This window comes from Scophthalmus maximus, chromosome 8 (genome assembly GCF_022379125.1).
Source record: "Scophthalmus maximus strain ysfricsl-2021 chromosome 8, ASM2237912v1, whole genome shotgun sequence".
Lineage (NCBI taxonomy): Eukaryota > Metazoa > Chordata > Actinopteri > Pleuronectiformes > Scophthalmidae > Scophthalmus > Scophthalmus maximus.
In genome coordinates, this window is record NC_061522.1 from 8,388,922 (window position 1) to 8,408,973 (window position 20,052).

General features: G+C 43.0%; 1 protein-coding gene across 5 annotated transcripts in view; it reads right to left on the bottom strand.

The window, feature by feature from the left end:
* The window catches only part of cntln (centlein, centrosomal protein), a 93,401-nt gene that overhangs the window by 1,790 nt on the left and 71,559 nt on the right, over positions 1-20,052 (bottom strand). For 3 of the 5 annotated variants that reach the window (XM_047333929.1, XM_035637524.2, XM_035637525.2), the window contains 5 exons: positions 17,472-17,598; positions 17,092-17,229; positions 16,354-16,539; positions 11,671-11,868; positions 8,110-8,184 (listed from right to left, as the gene is read on the bottom strand). In XM_047333929.1, coding sequence (XP_047189885.1) covers positions 8,110-8,184; positions 11,671-11,868; positions 16,354-16,539; positions 17,092-17,229; positions 17,472-17,598 — 724 coding nt within the window. Of the gene's footprint in view, positions 1-8,109; positions 8,185-11,670; positions 11,869-12,035; positions 12,900-16,353; positions 16,540-17,091; positions 17,230-17,471; positions 17,599-20,052 lie in introns of those variants that run through there. The other 2 variants (XR_004794281.2, XR_004794280.2) reach the window with 2 other exon arrangements.

The following is a 20,052-nucleotide window of genomic DNA, read 5'->3' on the forward strand; positions in this document are numbered from 1 at the left end:
GAGGATGAGAAGTGATGTCCACTTAATCGGAGATCATCTTAATTGTTGTCGTGCAAATGCTGGTGAGGTGGAAATAAAGAGGTGGGCAGGTCTCTCCTCAGACTTCAGGCTAATTTTGTTTTTCCTCTAAAGCAACACAAGGTTTTTATGGTCATTAGGATGCCTGATCAAAGGCAGGCATTCATACTGTATCATCCATAAATATTCAATCCAGGTTACGTGCCGTTTACAAGGGAAACAAATTAATTCCCTGAGAGATTTCCCGAGTCACATTACCTGAGATGAGAAGTACACTGGCCAAAGTGAAAAACGTGACATCAATACCATAAAATATTTCACTTTTTTTCCCTATACCTTAAAGATAATGTGAAAACATAAACTATTGAACCTCACACACATAAACCATCTCTGAGGCGCTGTAACAAACTTTAGTGTACAACATCTCTAGGAAGGATTTAATAAAAGTATTTAAAAACTCATAAAACACATTGGAATTAGGTCTGTAGCTGACATGTTTTAAGGACAGAGAAAAGCACTGTGATTCGAAACCATCGACTTATCAATTTCCAATACGTCTGGAGAGTGAGAGCCTCAGAAACTCACATGCACATACGATCACACGCACCGGCCCCCCGCCCCTCGACACCTCTCTCTTCTTCATTAAAGGTAACAGGAGATGGGTACACAAGGCCCCATGTGCTGGGAAGTGAGTGTGAGAGTAAGTGTGTGTTTGTGTGTGTTTGTGTGTGTGTGTGTGTCTGTGTGTGCGTGCGCATGTTGTACAGTGGGGAGTCAGTTCCAGCAGTACTGGATGCATCAAACACACAGCGCTATTCCACAGAGAACCACTACAGTGAAGTAACTGCTGAGATATCTCCCTCTGCCTCGGTCCTTCTGGGAAAACTCACACTTTCGGTCTGTCTCTCTCTTTCTCTCACACACACACACACACACACAGACACACACACACACAGACACACACACACACACACACACACACACACACACACACACACACACACACACACACACACACACACACACACACACACACACACACACACACACACACACACACACACACACACACACACACACACACACACACACACACTTTACTGATCAGCTAATTGCACTTAGAGCCACTAACTATGCAAACAACCACCACTAAAATAGAGACACAGCCACAACACAAGGCTCTATGGGACAGCAAAGAGGGAGACTGGATCATTAAAAGTACAAATATGGGAATATGGGTAAACAACACTAACAGGTAAACATGATCTAGATAAAGCTAACATGAGTATGATTTAAACCTGAAGCATGATAAAACTGTAATTTCTGTCTATAAATTTTGGCGGGTCATTTTACGCCTTTATCGCAGACAGTAGCAATACGAAGGGAAATAAAAGAAAAAGAGATGCAACACAAGTCCCGAGCTAGACTCCAACTGGGTACATTGCAGGTCACGGTCAGTGTCGTAACCCCTCAACCACATGGGTGCCCCCCTGAACCCCATCATCAAAAGCTCAGAAACTCATGAGCGGAGAACCGACAGCATGAATATCTTTATAATGCTTCATTAAAGATGATTTATGTCACCAGGTTCAGTGAGAGAACATTTTAGTCTCTTGTCTGATAAATTATTCCGCCGTATTAAAGTAAAACACCTCTCGTTCTGATTCCGACTCCCCACTCTTTGTGAGTCACATCATGGGAGATTTTCTGGCACAAGGAAACACAAACATTCACACTCAAGGCTCACAAATGGCACAAGCAAGACCAGCGGTTCCCTTTCATCTAACTGCCACATTCGTTCGGGACCGATACCCTGCAGGGTGGTTGGAGGTAAGCTGTGATGCAGCTGCTCTACGGGATCCCCTGGGCTGCTTAAGGCAGCGTTAGGAACTGGCAGTAATGTTATGCTACAGTTGATTTAGTCAGGCCCCTGTCCCCTTTGGCAGACCAGAGCCAGCGCTGGGCAACACGACCACTGTTTTGCAAGAGGTCCTGTCCCCTTTGGCAACACTGAAATAGCCGCTGTAGCATTAAGCCATGCTAACTCACGCCCATTACTATTCAACAGGCCCTGCAGAGCAGACCTTTTGTCTAGGTATGATTTCATGAACGTGTTTCTGAAGTGATCTGACGTGTAAAGCCACTGACACTGCCAAGTGTGTGTAGATACTCTATATATTTGTGTAGGTGTGTGTGTGTGCGAGTGTGTGTGTGCGAAAGGGGCTGCAAGCAAAAGGTGTTTTTATGAGCCAATTAAGTGACATTGCTATTCTATAGCCCGGGGCACACCTCAAGGCGAGGGGCAGCTCAAAGTTGCAGCCCTCCAGTGACCATTGTCTGGTAGTGGCATTACACACACCAACTTCTTCTTTTTTTTTCTTCCTTAAAAGATCGATCATTCCAGCTCTTTTGTCTTCTCCCTTGGAATGGCTTATCGCAGGGGCCCGGTTTGTGCGTGGCTGCAGAGATTGTGTCTGTCTGCTGGATATCTAAATGAGTAAGAGCGAGGGGGAGGGGGGAGGGGGCAGTCAGAGAGACTAAAAGAGATATAAGTGTGTGCATCAGCCAAATTTCTGCATGTCCTCAGCAAATAACTACGGAGTGTTTTTGTTTTTTACCAACTTATCAATATAATCGTAACAGCCATATATAATTAGGTCGATGTTGTCAGTAGGAGCAACGTTTTGGTCCTAAAGTGTGTGTTCCTGTATACCTGTGACATAATTACTATTTGTGGATTTGTGTCATAATAACTAAATAGCAAGGTGTCACATTTGACAGTTTTTTTTTTTTTGGAGTGCTGAAGGATTCCTAATATAAATCGTTGTCCCTGGCTGGTGAGCTGTCTCCAATCTAGGCCACTATTCAAGGTAAGGGAGAAGTAGTTATAGTAGTTTTATCACAGAGGGGGAAACCAGCTCTTTGATCTTTGATCTTCTCACTTTTGTTTGAAAATCAAATTTATGATACAGGGGGAATAACAACAACAACAACAAGCACAAAGGCACCATACTAAAAAGTCTTGCATTTGATTATCTCCGATAATGAATATGTCACATTTGCAGAAAGGGGCTCAGGTAAGAAAACCACTAAAGCACCGACAGGTCTATTCTCTCCCTCTCCTTCGTAATTACCTACCCCTGCAGCGGAACAGATCCCTCTCTTTTCTCCCTTTAGGCCACTAGAGACTGATATGAAAGGGAATTGGACACTTGGGGCCACAAATACTGTAATTAAAAATCTCTCCTTTTCCTGATAAGTTGTTTGGAAACATCATTTCAGTGCGCAACATGCATTTGTTAGGGATCTGACCTAAATACACAAAAGATTAAACACAGGGAAGCACCGGGTCTTTGTTTCAGGTTCCTACTCATTAGGTGGTGTGAAAATGAGGCGATCCAGACACAACTGGGGTATAAATATAGAAAGGTGATATCCATACAAAAGAGATGCAACCTTTAGGTAGAATTCAGCAATCAAGAACACGGCCGTGATTAACAGTACGGCTCATTGGCCGAGGTAATGTACTGTGAAGCAGTGACAATCAACAAAAATGGCTGTGCCAACAGCAAACTGTCACATACAAAACGAGACGGAGGTAAAACGATTGCCTTTCAGTGTTTTCTCAGTGACATAAGGGAATGTTACACATCGAGCCATTTATTCACCGAGGAAATGTCGACATTAATTCTCTTGATGTGCTAACTTTAAGAGTCCGCTGAGCTCCAAAGCATGAACCCCTGGGTGCAATCAGACCGGCAGTAACCTTAAAGCTCCAAAACAGTGTCACACCTCAAGAATAATAATATTATTCACCTGGTCTATTCACAACCGATCCAACCTCGTGAAATGTGCAGTTTGCAACACTGTGGTGGTCTGCCTGGTTAAGTAATGACCCCAACCCTGTAACGGCAAAGGAACAGTCCCAAACAAGCTATAGGTGCCGTTTCTATTCGTGAGAAATTGAACACGCTGAATAAGTCACAACTGTGCTATGCTATTAACAACAACTTTATAACCATCCTGCTCTGGGGAACCCCCTGTCCAAGCCCCCACCGCTGTTCCAGTGACATATTTACAGTACAAAGGCTCAGCTCGAGTCCCCTCTGCACAAATACAAACACACTCACAGAGGCAGAAAAAGAGTGGCTGATTTAATTAGCTCAATCATTAAATGAGAGTTAATTAGAGTCACTTTCCTTCGGAGAGAAATGTGGGACTCAGAGCTGTTCCTTGTCATTACAGAGGCATAATGAGCCACACAACACAACACACCACACCACCCCTCACTCTCACAGCACCGACAACAACAGAAAACTTTCTCAGTACATCAGCACAGGAAGGCTCCAAGTATGGAGCCTTTGTTGTTTAATACTGAGTGCTAATGATGTAATGCCCTGAGAAGTGCTAATATGGTGAGAGGCTTTGTCAAGAAGTGACATAAATAAAGACCGTTATTAAACGTCATAAAAATCATGTCCTTTACTGTTGAAGCAATGAGCTACAGCAAACTCTCCCCCAAGTTCAATAAGGGCTTGAAATTACAAGAATCATTTCCGCCCTGTTGTCCATCCATAAACACCGTTGGTGTTTTATAATGTGTCCAGTCCAGATTGGTCCAGCCCGTCTCCACTACTGTCCTAATGTAATGTTCGCCTGCTTGTTATAGTTTGGAGGCTGATAAGAAGTGATGCCTGTACGTCTCCCCCGGGTGTGATTGTGAGGTAAATATTAGCGGGCCCTCAGCGCCACCCCATACTAGTAAACCAAACCACTGTCCTCTCATAAAGAAATCAACAGAGTCAATGACTTTTTAAATGTTATTATGCTGTCATGAGGCTTGAGATGGGTATGTGTGTGTACAAAATGAGTCTGAAAAATGATCTGGGGGGAATGTGTGTGTTCTCGTGCGTGTGCACACGCTTGCATGCACATGCTCCTCCTGTTCATTATTGGCCAGCAGCAGAAGCCAGTCATTTCCCTGTCTTCATAAAGACTTGGCCCATTAAATTCTACCTCCAGTCAATAATTAGGACTCCACAAATAAACCAAAGGCAATTAAATCAATGCTTCCCCGGGTCGGTGCCTGGACCCTACGGCCCACGTGGACACTCCATCTTCACTGCTGGCCTTATTCATGGTGGGTTGCTGTGGAGCCATACAGTGCACCCCCTGGCCTGCTCATGATTATTAGATAGCACCGTCCCTCGATCCTGGCTATGGAGCGCTGCTTATGGTGGCTCTCTACTGAGAGGCGTAGGGTTTGATTTCATTAACTCACCAGTGGAGGTGAGAGACGAGGAAATGAACGCAATGTTTCATTTGGTTTTGAGTGGACATGTGGGGCAGCGGTGAGGGGCCTCCAGAAATCTATGCCACTTCGTTGCCATGAAAGGAGCAGTAACTCAACATATACGGACAAATTTCTCCACAACACACTTTGTGTTTGCCGTTGTGTTACGGATGTCTCTCTTTCTTGTTATGTTGACATGTGGCAGTGCATGACAGTGATGGCGAACAATGGCCCACACACAGATACACACAAACCACTCTTCTGGTCTATCACATATGCGCGCACACACACACAGAGATACAACACAGAGTGAGTGATGGGTTTGCTATTGACAGGGCCACTGAGATAATAAAGTGCTGTCCCACTGGCAGCTCCATTAGGCACTGACAGTGACAGGATGAGGCTGTCGTGAGTGTGCACATGCACACACAAATGGGTACACATATACCCACACACACAGATGGACATAACATCATCCTCTTTCGGTGACAGCCAGCCAGTTAAGGACATGGATCTCTCTCTCATCTTTCCTTTCACTGGGTCTATTTCTGTCTCTGTCTTTTTATCCAAAGACCTGTGTGTGCGAGTGCAGCTCAGGGGTAAGATCATATCATTATTAGGGTAGTGTGTTATTAGTGTCACAGGCAGGGTGACAGGCCTGGCCCTTCCACTTCACAGATGTTCTGCTTGGTGAGCCTTTCATAAGCTATGACAGAGAGTAGAGAAATCAAGGGGGTTCAGTGTGATAGTTCTAGAAGTGTTTCCCCTCACTGAGAAAATGCTGGCTTCTCAGTCTCAGTGTGTTGCAGTCACAGAAGGAGATCTAGCTAAACTGACTAAGATAGACACCAAAAGGAAAAAAAGTCAGAAATACAAAAGATAAGGAAGAGGACAGAGGCAGACGTCCCCCTTGATATGACAGTACGCTTTTAAAAACCAGAGAGCAAGAGGAAACTGTTAGTTAAGAGAGAAGAAAAAATATAAATAAACAAAAAAACAGAACAAGATGGACTTGAAAAGGGATAGAAAAAGTCTGTTTCAGTGAGGGGGGGGGGATGACTGCGGTGGTCCCAGCGGTCCCCACAGGGACCTGGGGGCAAGTCTCAGCCTTGTCATACTCCGCTCTTCTCCTCCTCCATGCCCCCCCCACCCCGTCCTCCACCGCCCCTGTTCTGCCCACGGAAAACGTCGATAGCAGGCTGCTGGTGCCGAGGTCTCTGGTGGACACTAGCTCATTCTCCCGGCATCGACAGGCCCGCCAAATCAATATTTAGTTCCCCACTAACAAGCTGCCTCGGGGTCTGAGCCAGAGAGAGAGAGAGGGAGAGAGAGAGAGAGAAAGAAAGAAAGAGAGAGAGAGAGAGAGAGAGAGAGAGAGAGAGGAATGCGGGACAGTGGAGGATGGCAGAAAGACATAGAGCAGGGACTGAGAGCTGTCCAGCTAGAAGGGAAAAACATGGATTCAGTTGTGTTTTGTATGTGCGGGTGTGTGTGTGTGTGTGTGTGTGTGTGTGTGTGTGTGTGTGTCTGTGTGTGTGGGAGAGGGAGAGGAAGGTGGAAAGGTCAGAAGAAGATCTGGGGAACAAGAGAACAGTGTCTGGTGTGTGTCGTGGTGCGGAGGTGACGCATGAGTGCCTGCGGCAGCCGCTGACAAGAACACAGACAAGACACACACACACACTCGACACTCTCAATCATACACATATCACAGCGAGCAGACGTTGACAGCACTCCAGCAAAGCTCCAGCAGAGCACTCACAGATGAGTGGCTGTGCACAACAAGACTCACACACAGTGAGGATATAGATGTTTTTCTATTTTGTTATATCTTTTGCATCATTGTTTCAAAGTCTGGAGCGCGACACGTTTGTGTGGGGACAAAATTTCATCCTCCATTTACTGAATTTGGGTTCAACCAGTATCCAGTGGTTTCTACATTCAAGACTGACAGAGCACCGTACCTGCAATGGTAGGCTAAAATATTTGGTATGACAGGTTCCTGGACAAAAAATGCCCCACAACTATAGAAATACAAACACTACAGATCAAACTTGAAAAAGACTTTGCATTAACAATATGAGCCATTGCCATTTTAATCATTTGTACTTAGATACACAGTGTTTTATTGCATTATTATTCAATCCTGAACTGACACTGTAACTTGAAATAATATATTACCAAACACCTCCTTTTAAGGTATTGCTCTGTAAAATATTTAAAAAATCAATGGCAATAATGAGCCCATTTTGAAAATTGTGCATACCGCTTAATAATAAGTAAATGTTCACATCTGCCAGTGTAACATTTAAATGCAATTCAATTTATTTTTGCTACCATCAACTTCAACCATCAACAAAAACATTTCCTGCCACTTTTCTATTACCTCAACACTGAAAATTTTGAAATTCTGCTTTCCCCGCTTTAGATTGAAAACTCTGAAGTTTGGAAACAGTTTGGAAACGCAGTACCTGCACTCCCATCCCGATTGGTTTGGTCCAGACTCAACCACCAGCCGTGAATGCAAAATGTTGCAAGCACTTACTGTTAGTAACAGTTCCACCTCGTCTTCGCCCCACAAAGAAAAGAAATACCTGCTTCTTCTTTTCACCATTGTTGTTTCTTGTTTATAGTATTTCGTTTTAAAACGAAGACGAAGTAGTATGGATGTAGCCTAAAAGCTACAGTAGGATGACAATTTTTTTTACAATGAAGGGAGGCTGGTGGTATTTTGCAGAAGACTTTTTATTACTGACAGTGTGAAGGAGTGAGTAGTGTTGCTGCAGACGGGTGAGCCTCACCTTTTGCTGCAGGATGTAGTTAAGCTGGTCCAGCCACTGCTGGTCCCTTGGACCCTCTGAATGAGCCTCTGTTCCCTGTAAACAACATCAGCAAATATGAAAATACTCATGGTGATAGACATCATGCCAATGTATTGAGAGCATACTTCTTTTGTATGTGGATGAATTGTATAAAAAAGTCAAGTAAGACTAAACGTATCCCTCATACTCTGTGTTTCTAAAGCAAACCTGCCACTGTATCCTAACACTCGCCCGTGTGTGTGTGTGTGTGTCCTGCTTTAAGGCGGAACTGTAACATCACACCAGCCAGGACCTTGAAGAAGCTCCCAGGAGATTCAGTGGCAGGGTACGCCAGTATATGTTTTCATGCTACTCATGTATAAAGACCTAACAGAGTGGTAGCCTTGTTAGTGCTAATGAACAGGGTGAAGAGCGACTGCATGGCCGTGTACACCTCAGCACTAATGTGCTATCTCTTCACTTTGAACCCCAGGTGTTTGCTGCTGGAAATGATGTGACAAGCCTTGCACTAGCTCACACAGGGACACAGGGAGGGCAGGGGAGAGGTGTGTATTTGTGTGTGTGTGCAGCAGAATTAAGAAACCCCTCGCACTTGCAGACTGAAAGACCTAACAGACAATCCTGTGAAGTCTAGAGTGGCACAGGCTGTCTAGAGCCACAAGTCCGCATGGCAGCTCACGAAGACTTTATGTGAACTTTGATAGTCGGCTTCGGGTGCCGACTTCACCAGAGTGTGTTGTGAAGATTACCCGATATTCATAGCAAGTCAAACGACTAAGGACAAATCTGACCAATTATGAAAATCCTCCTCTGAGAAAAATATTTGCAATGTTAATGCTTAGGGAAGGTCAGAACATATCAAACACCGTCTTGATGTGTGCAGTTATTTTGCGCAGCAGCTGACTGTACATGTTGCATGAATTCCATGTGAATAAAATTCAATATGATGAAAGAAATGGGAAAATCCAACAGCTTGTTTTCACTGTACTTGGTTTGTGTGGTAAACAGCCGGAGCATTTCTGACACAATATGTCCGAGTCACACTATGTAACTGCGAGGGGCCCTCGGGCTGGATAATTGACAGTTGGATTCAGTTTGTGTTTAACCTTTGCAGTCCCCTGCTTCCTGGAACCCTCTATATGTAAACCTGGTGACAGCACTAAAGCTAGGCTAATTTCAGTATATGCCTAATTAGTGACTGGTGCTTAGAGTAACTGAGAAGTAGAAGAAGATCAAGGGGGGGGAGTTTGTGTGTGGTTACATTAGTGATGTGAGAAAGAGGGTGAGAGAAGAAAGCCTTCCTGCGACTGCTGCCTTCAAGCCTCCCACAGGGGTTGAACACGGTGTGTGAAAAAGTGTATGCGCGTGAGAGTCGGTCGGTGCGCTTGTCCACCCTTGGTGGATATATAACAAAGCACAGACCCTCCATCTAACATTAGGTGCAAAACAAACTGGCCTGGCAATTATAGCCTTATTACATCTGGATCATTAACTTCAAAACTAGTTGCCCAGGGAGCCGAGAGCTGCTCTGCCCTCTGGTTCTCAGTTGCATGCTATGGAATGGATAGAGGGAAATAACAGTGTGCAGCATGATACATGTGTGGAGTAGGTAGGCACGCCTTCTTTGCATCTATGTACATACAGTTCATTGATTTTGTTTATGTCTTCATGTGTGTAAATGTGGAATGAGGCGGCTGGAAGTTTCTGTATTATTTATCTTATTTTATTTTATTGAAAATCAATTATTAAAGTAAAAAATTAAAAATTAAATTAAACCAAACGAAAAAAAAAAAATGTAGGAGAAGAGGAATGCTCAGGAGAAAAGAAGATATGTAGCCTCCAGACGAGATGGTGGTAATTACATGAAGGTCATCTGTTCCCAAATTCCTCCACATATATAATAAATAAATTATAATCACAGCTAGGAATAATACATCTAAACAATTTGATATGCCAGAAAAATGATTTCCAAATCGAGTACCAATACCAATGCCTGAAATGATGTTGTTGAAAACTTCTGCGAAAATTGTTGACAGGAAAGATCTGCCACATTAAAGAAAAGTAGCTAAGTTGGCAATGAAGCATTCTCATTTAAAAGTAAAACTGAAAAGTAAAAGCAATCCCAGGGAGCCCTGTGCTCTTATTCAGCACACTGGTGTGGCACAACCAAATTAATAAACAAATTCACTTGTGTCGAACTTGTACATGACTAACAGGAAATCCTGATAACCGCATGTCATGTCCTCGAGTCCGAAGATAAGCATTCGATCTACAAAGAATGTGCAAAAGCACAAAACACATCACAATTGTGAATCACACGTCATGAACTAATTTCAACAAGACTGACCACATTTACATCAACATTTCTGACAACGTGTCACATTTACAATTAATTGGTGGATCAGTGACCTTTGCATGTTCAATTAACAAGGAAAACACACTAACCATGTTAAGGCACCAAGCAGCTATTAACCACCATTAATGGGGCAGAGACTACAAGAGGTGAGGAAGCGAATGACTTTACCCACAGCGGTTTCAGCACTGATGAGTGGGACTTTTTGTCAAGTGAGAAACAGTTCCCTGTCATCTCCTGGGTGGAGCTGGGCTGCAGAGGGCTAAAATTGGTTTCAAGTGTGAGTAAGTGCCTGGTGCGCCGTCTCTCATCTCGTGATAGATGGGAGGAAAGTCCCCAAGGATGGGAGGTTGATTGTAACATGGAGTTGCTAATTGACGACACGGCTGGGATGATCTATGGTGCAGAAAGGACCCACCAATTTGGGAAAGAGTGTGAAACTCAAGACTTCTTCAAGCAGATTGCAGGAAAATAGCAAGAATTTTCTGTTCAACAACTGCTTTCACCAATGAGAAAAGAGTTGTACTCACTCAACTTGTGCCATGATAAATCCTGTATCAAGTTGACAGGTGCTTCAGGTGTTGACAGGTTTTTGATCTTGTTGAGAGCAAGGATACCGGTTTTAAACATGAAGCCACATCCCTCTCCGTTACACTGCAACTTCCCACCTTATGAGAGTCATGCCTTGGTGCGTGGTTCACCTTTAAAAAACATTACTAGTTGCTCAGCCTTGCTCACCTGCCCACGTCTATCTACTCATCAATAAGGGGAGGTCAGACAGAAGCAGAGATTTCCAGCAAGGCTAAATACCATTACATGCAGGTGAAATGAACGAAGAACGGAGGGCTTCTGTTTCTCCTTATTTTCGCCATCCTCCACCAGCGCTAATCTACAGCATCTGTTTCCAGAGGTGAGGCCAAAGTTGCTGTTGCTTCTTGCCACTCATTTGTTCTCAATGGACAAAAAAGAGACCCAACGTTACGAATCAATATTGATGATATAATGTCTTTCCAAGAGATGCAATCACTAAGCAAAACCCCCAGAAAACTTTTGAGGCGTTTCAAAATTCTACAGAACAGAAAAATCTATGATAGGTATGTTGAGTGCTGTAGGCAAAATCTGGACTTGATATAGATCCTCAAGTTAGCATTTATATAAAATGTAGACCCACTGTCCCTTGGCCTTACCTGATCCGTGTCCATTATGTCCGCGAGATCATTCTCTGACATATTGAGAATGGAGGCCGCGATGGACTTGGCTTTGATCATAGACTTGGCTGAGAGGCCGCCCTTTACTGCCACAGCGTTGGCCTGCCTCAACCTCCTCCTCTTCATCAACTGCTGCTTGACCTCTTGAACGTCTAAAAGTATTTCACTGGCCAGGGCCTGAAGGGGGAGGAGAAGAAGGAATAAAAAAAAAAAAAAAGAGGATGATGAAATAGATATGGAAAAACAAGAGGGATAGCTGTGCCTGACAGATGAATAAATGAAATTGATCAAGCATGAGCCAGAGAGGCCTAGTACATTATGGAGGAATATTGAGTTTGACACACTCAGATTCTCTTCGGTTTCGCCTCACGCTCCCTTGTAGGAATATGGACCTGAGGGTTTGTTGCCCTGTCGATTGAAAGGAACAGAGCTTTGATATCAAACCTACCCCAAGTTTTGCTAAAATCTCCACAAACAGAGAATCATGCATCAGAGAGAGAAAGACAGTGAGCTAGTGAAAATACAGCCATTCATTTATTTATTTGCTTTCTGAATGTCTCACAGTACAACAAGGCAGCATAACACTGTTAATAATTAAGCTTCGAGGGGCTGTTTCAAATGGTGCCCAAGTGAATGGCAAGTGAGACGAGGAAGGCCTGGGATGGCACAGTTGTCTGGCACTAAATGGGAGTTTGCTCTAAATACAGAGAGACAATTAAATGTTAAAACTGCCACTGTACACAGGAAAGTCAATAAAGTAAACTCCCCTTTGCTTCATTTTGAGCTTATTGATCGAGGCAATAATCTTCTGTATCATTCCCCTGTAAGCCTGCTGGAAAGCTGACCTTGGAATAGATGGTCAGAGGAGGGAAAGCCAGAGACAGGAGAACTCGCAGCACACACAAAAAAAAAAAAAAAAAAGTACAACTTACTCCTGGACATTGCACAATATAACTAAGCAGGCGAGAAGTACATTGTGAACAAACAAACACAAACAAAAGTATAAACATATGTATGAATTTGGTTTACAGTAACGAGGGTGATAACACATGAGCAATGTTGAATGGCTATAAACATCTCAATTTCAAAAATCCTCGTTTCATACAGTTGGAACAGATGCAGTTGAGAAAGTGGTGGTTCTCCCTGGCACATGCTGAGTGAGTTGTTAGAGGCCTGCAGCGGACAATATGTGGAGTGTTGCAGTTTGTCTATCATCAAAAAACACACAAATACACACACGCATAGCTCAGACATTCAGACATTTAAATAGGACAGGTAAGAAAACCAACAGGACCACAGTATACAAAGCCCATACAGATTAAAAATTAAAGCAATGGTATGTATATATAAAATTTAAAAAAATAATAAGAAAAAAAGTGGGAATTGTCCTCTAAAATTCACCCAAGTCAGCAGGTCCAGTTGGCTTTGATTTACTCTTTCAAAGTAACAGGAGTGTGACCAGTTTAATTAAATTAAACTTCAAAATGCCAGCACTGCAAAACCACCTTCACACGTGGCCTTCTACTTGAGTGTCCATGTAAAATGAGCAGAACAGCACTGACTGAAGATGACAAGCAGAAATTTTAACCATTGTTCATTTCCTGAAGGAGGAAGGCAGCTGAGAGCTGTGTTTACCCTTAAGGAATACACAGCTCATTAACTAACAGTCGGACATCCTATTCTTTTATTTACAGCCTAATAAATATTCACTGTCACTCGTCAAGGGGTTGAATTCAATTGACCTAAACCCAGCATTTGGAATAATCTAGACAGAGATTAAGGGGTGAATTTATCACTCATTCTCACCCCTGGAAGAGACAAAATGAGGAAGGAGGATTTTCAACCAAACACACACATGCGTGCGTTTGTGTGTGCGTTTGTGTGTGTGTGTGTGTGTGTGTTAAGAGCTCTTAGCCTGGCTGGTACCACAATCACTACAGCCAGAGGGCCAATTTAGACAGGACAAGGATTAGGGCATGGGGATGGAGATCAAATGAGCAGCTAAAAACATCCTCTTTAATAAATAGCCACTACTGAACCTCTTCACACACATGACGAAACAAAGGGCCATTCAAAAACATGAAGAGCAGAAAAGGGGAAATAATGATTTTTAATTTGTTAGATTATGCAGGCGGGCGCCGAAAAAGAAAGAAGGTTTATTTACCCTAAAAGCTTGAACGAGCTGGCTAATTATGACGAAACATTTCAGATATATGAAATGTATATGCACACAAAACTATTGTTATATCATTGTTCAAAGATACTGCATATCCAAGACCAACAGTAATTAAATACACCCTTTTTTTCAATTTTATTCATAAAAAATATTTATTTTTTTATATTAAGTGTGACAAAATTTTACTCTTCAGCAGGAATAATGAACCAAAATATTCTGTGTAAGAGAAGTACCTCTAGTGTGTGCTTGTTTGTGTGTATGTGTGTGTGTGTGTGTGTGTGTGTGTGTGTGTGTGTATTGTGCAGTAGTCACTACATGCAGGGCCACTGTTTAGCAGTTCAACAGCAGTGCTTACAGCCTGGGGCGTGTGCAGGGGCCAAAAGGGTTTGCTGGCATACACAAAAAAAATCTCCACACACAAACACACACACAATCGCACGCACGCACGCACAAAGAACAAAAAAAAACAAGCTCATAAAGACCCACACAGACACATCCATACACACACATGCACAGCCCTCCGGTCCTGATCAATACATGACAAGAGTAAATCTCCTCTGGACGTCAGGCAGTCCAATCAAAGGGCTTGGTGTTCTTATAGGGGATCACAAGAGCTAGGGGGAGACAAACAATGATGTGAATCCTCAACAACAACACAATGGCCCCACCAGCCTAGGGTTATGGGAATGGGGGGAAGGAGCAATACGAGTGTGAACTGTATTTCCATGCACGTGTGTTTTTCGCGAATAATGCAGCTTCTATTTTTGGTTACATGTTGATTTGCATGATCTCTTTCACACAGTCAAAGGTTCAGCTGTACGGAAGATAGGAGAGGCTGGAGAGGCTGGAAAAGGAATTGGATGATAATCAACATCCAATCCACCTCCAGTTCTTGTGAGCCGTACAGGGACCAGAATTGTTTCTGTAACTTCTAATATTTCTGGCATTTGAAGACAAAACTGGCAACAAACTGTGTCTTAATCTTCCACTTGATTTATGTTGGTGCAGATATACTGCTGCCACTATCTATCTCTGCCAAGACCTTTCCTTCTTTGACAGACAGTCGTCAGCCGAAGTGAGTTGATGGACAGTCTTTATCAGTCACTGCCAGACACACATAGACTGACACAGTCCCACCAACACACCTCAGGGTGATGGATTAGGCCTACACAAAGACAATAGTGCCCATTCCCATCGGGCACACAGTAGCCTCACAGTGATGCCCAGTGTCTTCTTATACACTGTTAAAAAGTGCAAACTGTGCACATGCATTATGGCACATATACATCAACCTTCCGACATTTATAGAAAAAATGCTTGTGGTGGCAGGATAAGCAAGGTTGCACCCACGTCAATCCTTCTAGCCACATCCCCAATTAGCTCCTGGAGGATCCTGGGGCATCGCCCAGGCCAGGTGGGATGTGTAATGCCGACAGTGTGTGCTAGCTCTGGGTTAACCCACCGTGATGTCACTCGTTGGTTTGTGAGCTGTCGTTTAAAGCCTTGAGTTTCACATTTTGACTCGCGCCATGTTGGGTTAAAAAACGAAAAACAAAAAAACAGACATAGAATTGGGGGAGGGTCTGACTGAGAGCTCTATGGTGCTCTTATCTTCTATTTTACACAATGAACATTATGCTGAATTGAAGAAGATTGAAACTAGCGACGTATGTCCCACCCCAACATAAACCTGGACACAGTAACAATTCATTGAGAGCTATAAGTTATAGGAGGCCTCATCCAGACTTTCCAAGTTCACCTTCAATTACTTCACTGGGTCTGTCGAGCAGTTTCCAATGCCATCCCTACTAACCACCAGTTGACAGCTCTGCTCCTCTCTTTACCTGAGTGTTCACGACATACAGCTGTAGAAGTTCATCAGCAGCCTAAGTTTCATGGTACCAGTTGCACATGGCGCAAATATGGACTTGCACAGAGGTTCAGAACCAAAACGCCACTGGGGTTTAGATGAGGGGAGCTGTTCGTCATAATCAATGTTTTTAACGCCATGTTAGATTTGAAGGAACCAAACCGGAGATTCCAAGAGAACTGAATTCTTTGAACTAGTTTTTTAAGCAAAGGCTCGAGGAAGAGTCACGCGATAGTCGCGTATAGACAATTCCCTGAAACTCTGGAAAATGGCAAGACATTAGAATGCCACTGGTGACTGGTGAGTATTTTCACAACAGCATGGGCAACTCTGGAAAAGGACAGACCCTTGACCAGACCCTGGTATCCAGGCAACATAAAGGAGGGTGACAATCTATGTCCCATGAGCAAGTTTTCATTTGCGGAAGTCAGCATGGCAGGAATACTGCCTTCACCATTTCACAATTTACAATAGTTAGAATCCTAAACCAAATCTTGCAAATGGTGCTCCCGCACAAATCACAGATGAAGAACTTGCAGGCAAATAATACCACACTTTCAAACATTCAAACTTCTGCATTCTTGGCCTTCGACCTCGTGCCCTTTTTGTACAGTACCTTGATGAAAGAATGGAGCTGCTCCAGCTGGGAGTAGGCGACGCCTAGCTGTCTCTGGAGCCTTTCCAAGGCATGGGAACTCTTCTGGGTCAACCTTTCCATTTGCTCATTGGCTGTCTGTTCCAGTGCAGCCAAACCCTGCTCACTGGACCCCACACGGGCCTGTAGGGCATGAATCCGCTGCTCCTGTATAGAAAAACAGCAGCTGGTCAGCAGAAATTACATCATTAAATCGATCACTGACCCATGGCTTCACGGTGTGACTAAGTCAAAAATTCACTGATTATTAAATGTTGTGGCATTTGTATTTTTTTCTGCTTGAGGAGTAAATATAAAGTTTGAAAAGGCAAAGGGGGACGTTTTTGATGATTTAGGTAATTTTAAAACTTTTTTAGTGTTTAATTTAATTACATTATTTTATAATTTTAAAACAGTTTTGTTGTTTTTAACATTTTAGTATTTTTCTTTAGATTTGATCCAAGGTAAAAAGAGGACAGCTGGGGCGGAAAGATTCATTCAAAATTCATGTTACACATCTTTCTTTGCTATTGATGACATACAGTTAAATATGATCCAATATGATGACAAAACAAAAATGGTCAACAAATGCTGTATACCGCAACAATGCATGGGTACAATAGAGATAAGTGCACCAAACCAACAAATGAAAAACACAACATTTCTAATTATCCATATCATATGATCAGGATGAGAACCGTTAGTTTAGATGTTTCAAACCTTTTTTTCCAGGTCCTCTTTCAGTTTTGTGCTGGAGGCCTCATGCTGGTTTTTCTCTGTGGTTGCGACATTCAGTCTTCTCTTTAGAGATTCAATGAGGGCCTTCCGGTTGGTGGCCTCCTCTGATAATGTTTTCACCTGGAAAGATGTAAAGGGGGAATGGGAAGAAAAAAACAGAACAAACACAATCATTGAAATCAACTCGTTAATATTTATTTTATGAGTACACTCAACAGTAACTTAAATGGATTTGCGGTGAGACACCGTCTTTAGGCTATGACAAAAATGCTGAGCACTACAATAGCTAATTATTCCCAGTCATTCCATCAAAGTGTATCAAACTAATAGGATGCCATGATGACGGCGTCAGCTGCGTGTACCTTCTTCTCCAGCTCCTCCACTTGTCCTCTGTAACTCTTCTCCATCTCCTGCAGGAACTTCAGTCTCGTCTTCAGGTCCTCCACCAGCTGCCTTTTCATGTTGACATCTCTCTCTGTGTGGCTCGTCCTGCGAACATACAAAGAAGGTGCACAAATATGGTATAAAGCATAAATGCGTATCAATTCTATACAGTCATATTCATGCACAGGCACATTCACATAAAGCATATACATAGCAGACCAGCCACAGCCACAGCCACACACACACACAAAGCTGGCAGGCACAGTGTCCCCATGCAGTGCATCAGGCATGACAGCTCATTATGACAACTAAATACACTGGCATGCTGTTTGGGTAAGTGGAGGGGGGTGAGAAATAAGGATGCATATATAATTCTAACTGGCATATATTAGAACAAGTACTCTTGTGAGGAATGCTGCTCCAAGTGTGACTGGGGAGTCCTCTTTGACAAACGACATTTCGAATCAACAGTGACACTGCTTGTAACACGTAATCAAGTATTTAAAATGTTTATTATTTTCAGCTCAGCATTGCAGCAGTCACATCTAAAAAAACACATCAGCAAGGGAACTTGGTTTGGGAGGGACTGATTATGAAGGGAATATGATCTAAAAACAGTTGTTTGTGTTTTGTACTGTGAATATAATACTTATCCTAAACAGAAACAGGGTCATATTCATATCTTATCTGTAGCAAACATGCACCACATGTCACTTCCTATATCAATAACCTGCTGTATTGACATGTTTAATATTCCAGCGTTCTACAAAGCCATATTGTGGAGACGCCTTGTTTTAAATTGGCTCAGTACGTTAGCATGTTTTATTCTGTTTTCATAAAAGGCAAATATGAGGCATTTCCAAACCTTGGGGAATTTGAACTAATAGAATAAAGATCATAAGGATGCACTTAATTAAATTGCTTCTTTTTTTTAATTTCAAAGATGAAGTGGATTTCTTATCTCTCACACACATCACGGCTTGTGTGTTTTAAATAAACAGATGACGCAACTCTAGAGCAAATGCTTTCGTGTAAGTAAATGTCCCTGTCTCCCTAGGTGGATGAGTGCCTGCGGGCAGACTGGCTAAATAAATGTGAGCTTGTCCTATTGGAGTGACATTAAATTAAATGAGAGAGGAGTCTAGCCTGGGGACTTTGGGGGGAAGTAGCGCTGGTTGGTTACCCCAATGGATTTGGCCATTAATGAGAAAACCCATATTGAACCTTTCAGATGACTGTCTGGTGTTGACTTAAAGATAGAGAGCAGCAATAAGAGCCCCAGCACCTCCCTTTGCCCCAGTGCTAATGGCAATTAAATCGACAACATTTATTTTAGATGTTCTCTTCTTCTGCACCCCAAAAAGAATAGAGGATAAAAAAGAATGAGGGATATATGGTGCTTCTGCTGTAGCGTGTGATCTCTATTTATGAGTGTTAGAGGAAAGAGAGAAAGAACTCAAACTTTATCCCGATCACTCACACGTTTGTTCCCTTTGTTCTGAGCTTGTTGGCGATATTGTTCATCAAACATGCGTGTATTGTAATGATAACAGTCAGTGGTCTGAAAGTGTGTGTGCGTGAGAGAGAGTGAGAGCACATATTTCTGTGTATATTGTTAAGAATGAAGTGCGGGTGGACGTTTCATGTGGCTGATAGACAACAGTGCTAAAGATGAAAGAAGCAGCTTCATAAATAAGGCAGGGCCATAGTGCCGGATATTGACTGAGGACATGCCGGTGTACTTTGAAATTCATTTCTTCTTTTCCTCCTTCTCTTCTTTAAGGCGAAGCAGCCTTGCTCCCTGTGTGTGTGCTGAGATGTATATTTCAGAGACGTCTAGACATGCCTTTCATTCTGAGAAGGGGTCCCTCCATGGAGGCAAATGGAGTGGTAGGCTAGAAGAGATGGCGAGTTACAAGTGTGTGTAAGTGTGTGTGTGTGTGTGTGTGTGTGTGAGAGAGTGTGTGACAAGGGCCTGAGGAGAGGCTGAGGCTGTCGTGGAAACTCAGCTGAGGGATGTTCACTCTGTCTGACTGTGATCCACTGGTTTTGGTCACACACAAACACATACCCACTGTGATTGTACACATGCCCTGGATGCATTATTAAGAACGGCAGGCAGAGGACACAGCATACTAGACAAAGAGAACGAAAGGGAGAAAAGCCAAGTCGTTCTTTGGACCTTTCTCCCAGTTGAAAGATGAGACCCTAATGCAGAATGATGATGTAGCCTTGCAAATCTCGACAGTTTCCCTGAGTGAATTGTTTATAGCTATACATTCTGACTGTATAATGCAACGAGTGCTACAGTAGGTGAACCATGTATCTCATTAGGGCTTGTGGCCCACAGGCCAGAGCGATGCTGTGTGGGTTTTAGTGTCATGGGCCAAAATGGTCCCTCCTGCGGCACACAAACAATCAATACAATGCTTTGATCAGCACTCCACATCAGCTACCCACATATGCAACACCACACCACATGACACACAAGACACCCACATGCACACATATGCATACACACTAATTTTTTCAGTAGTTTTTTCCCCTTATACCCTCGCT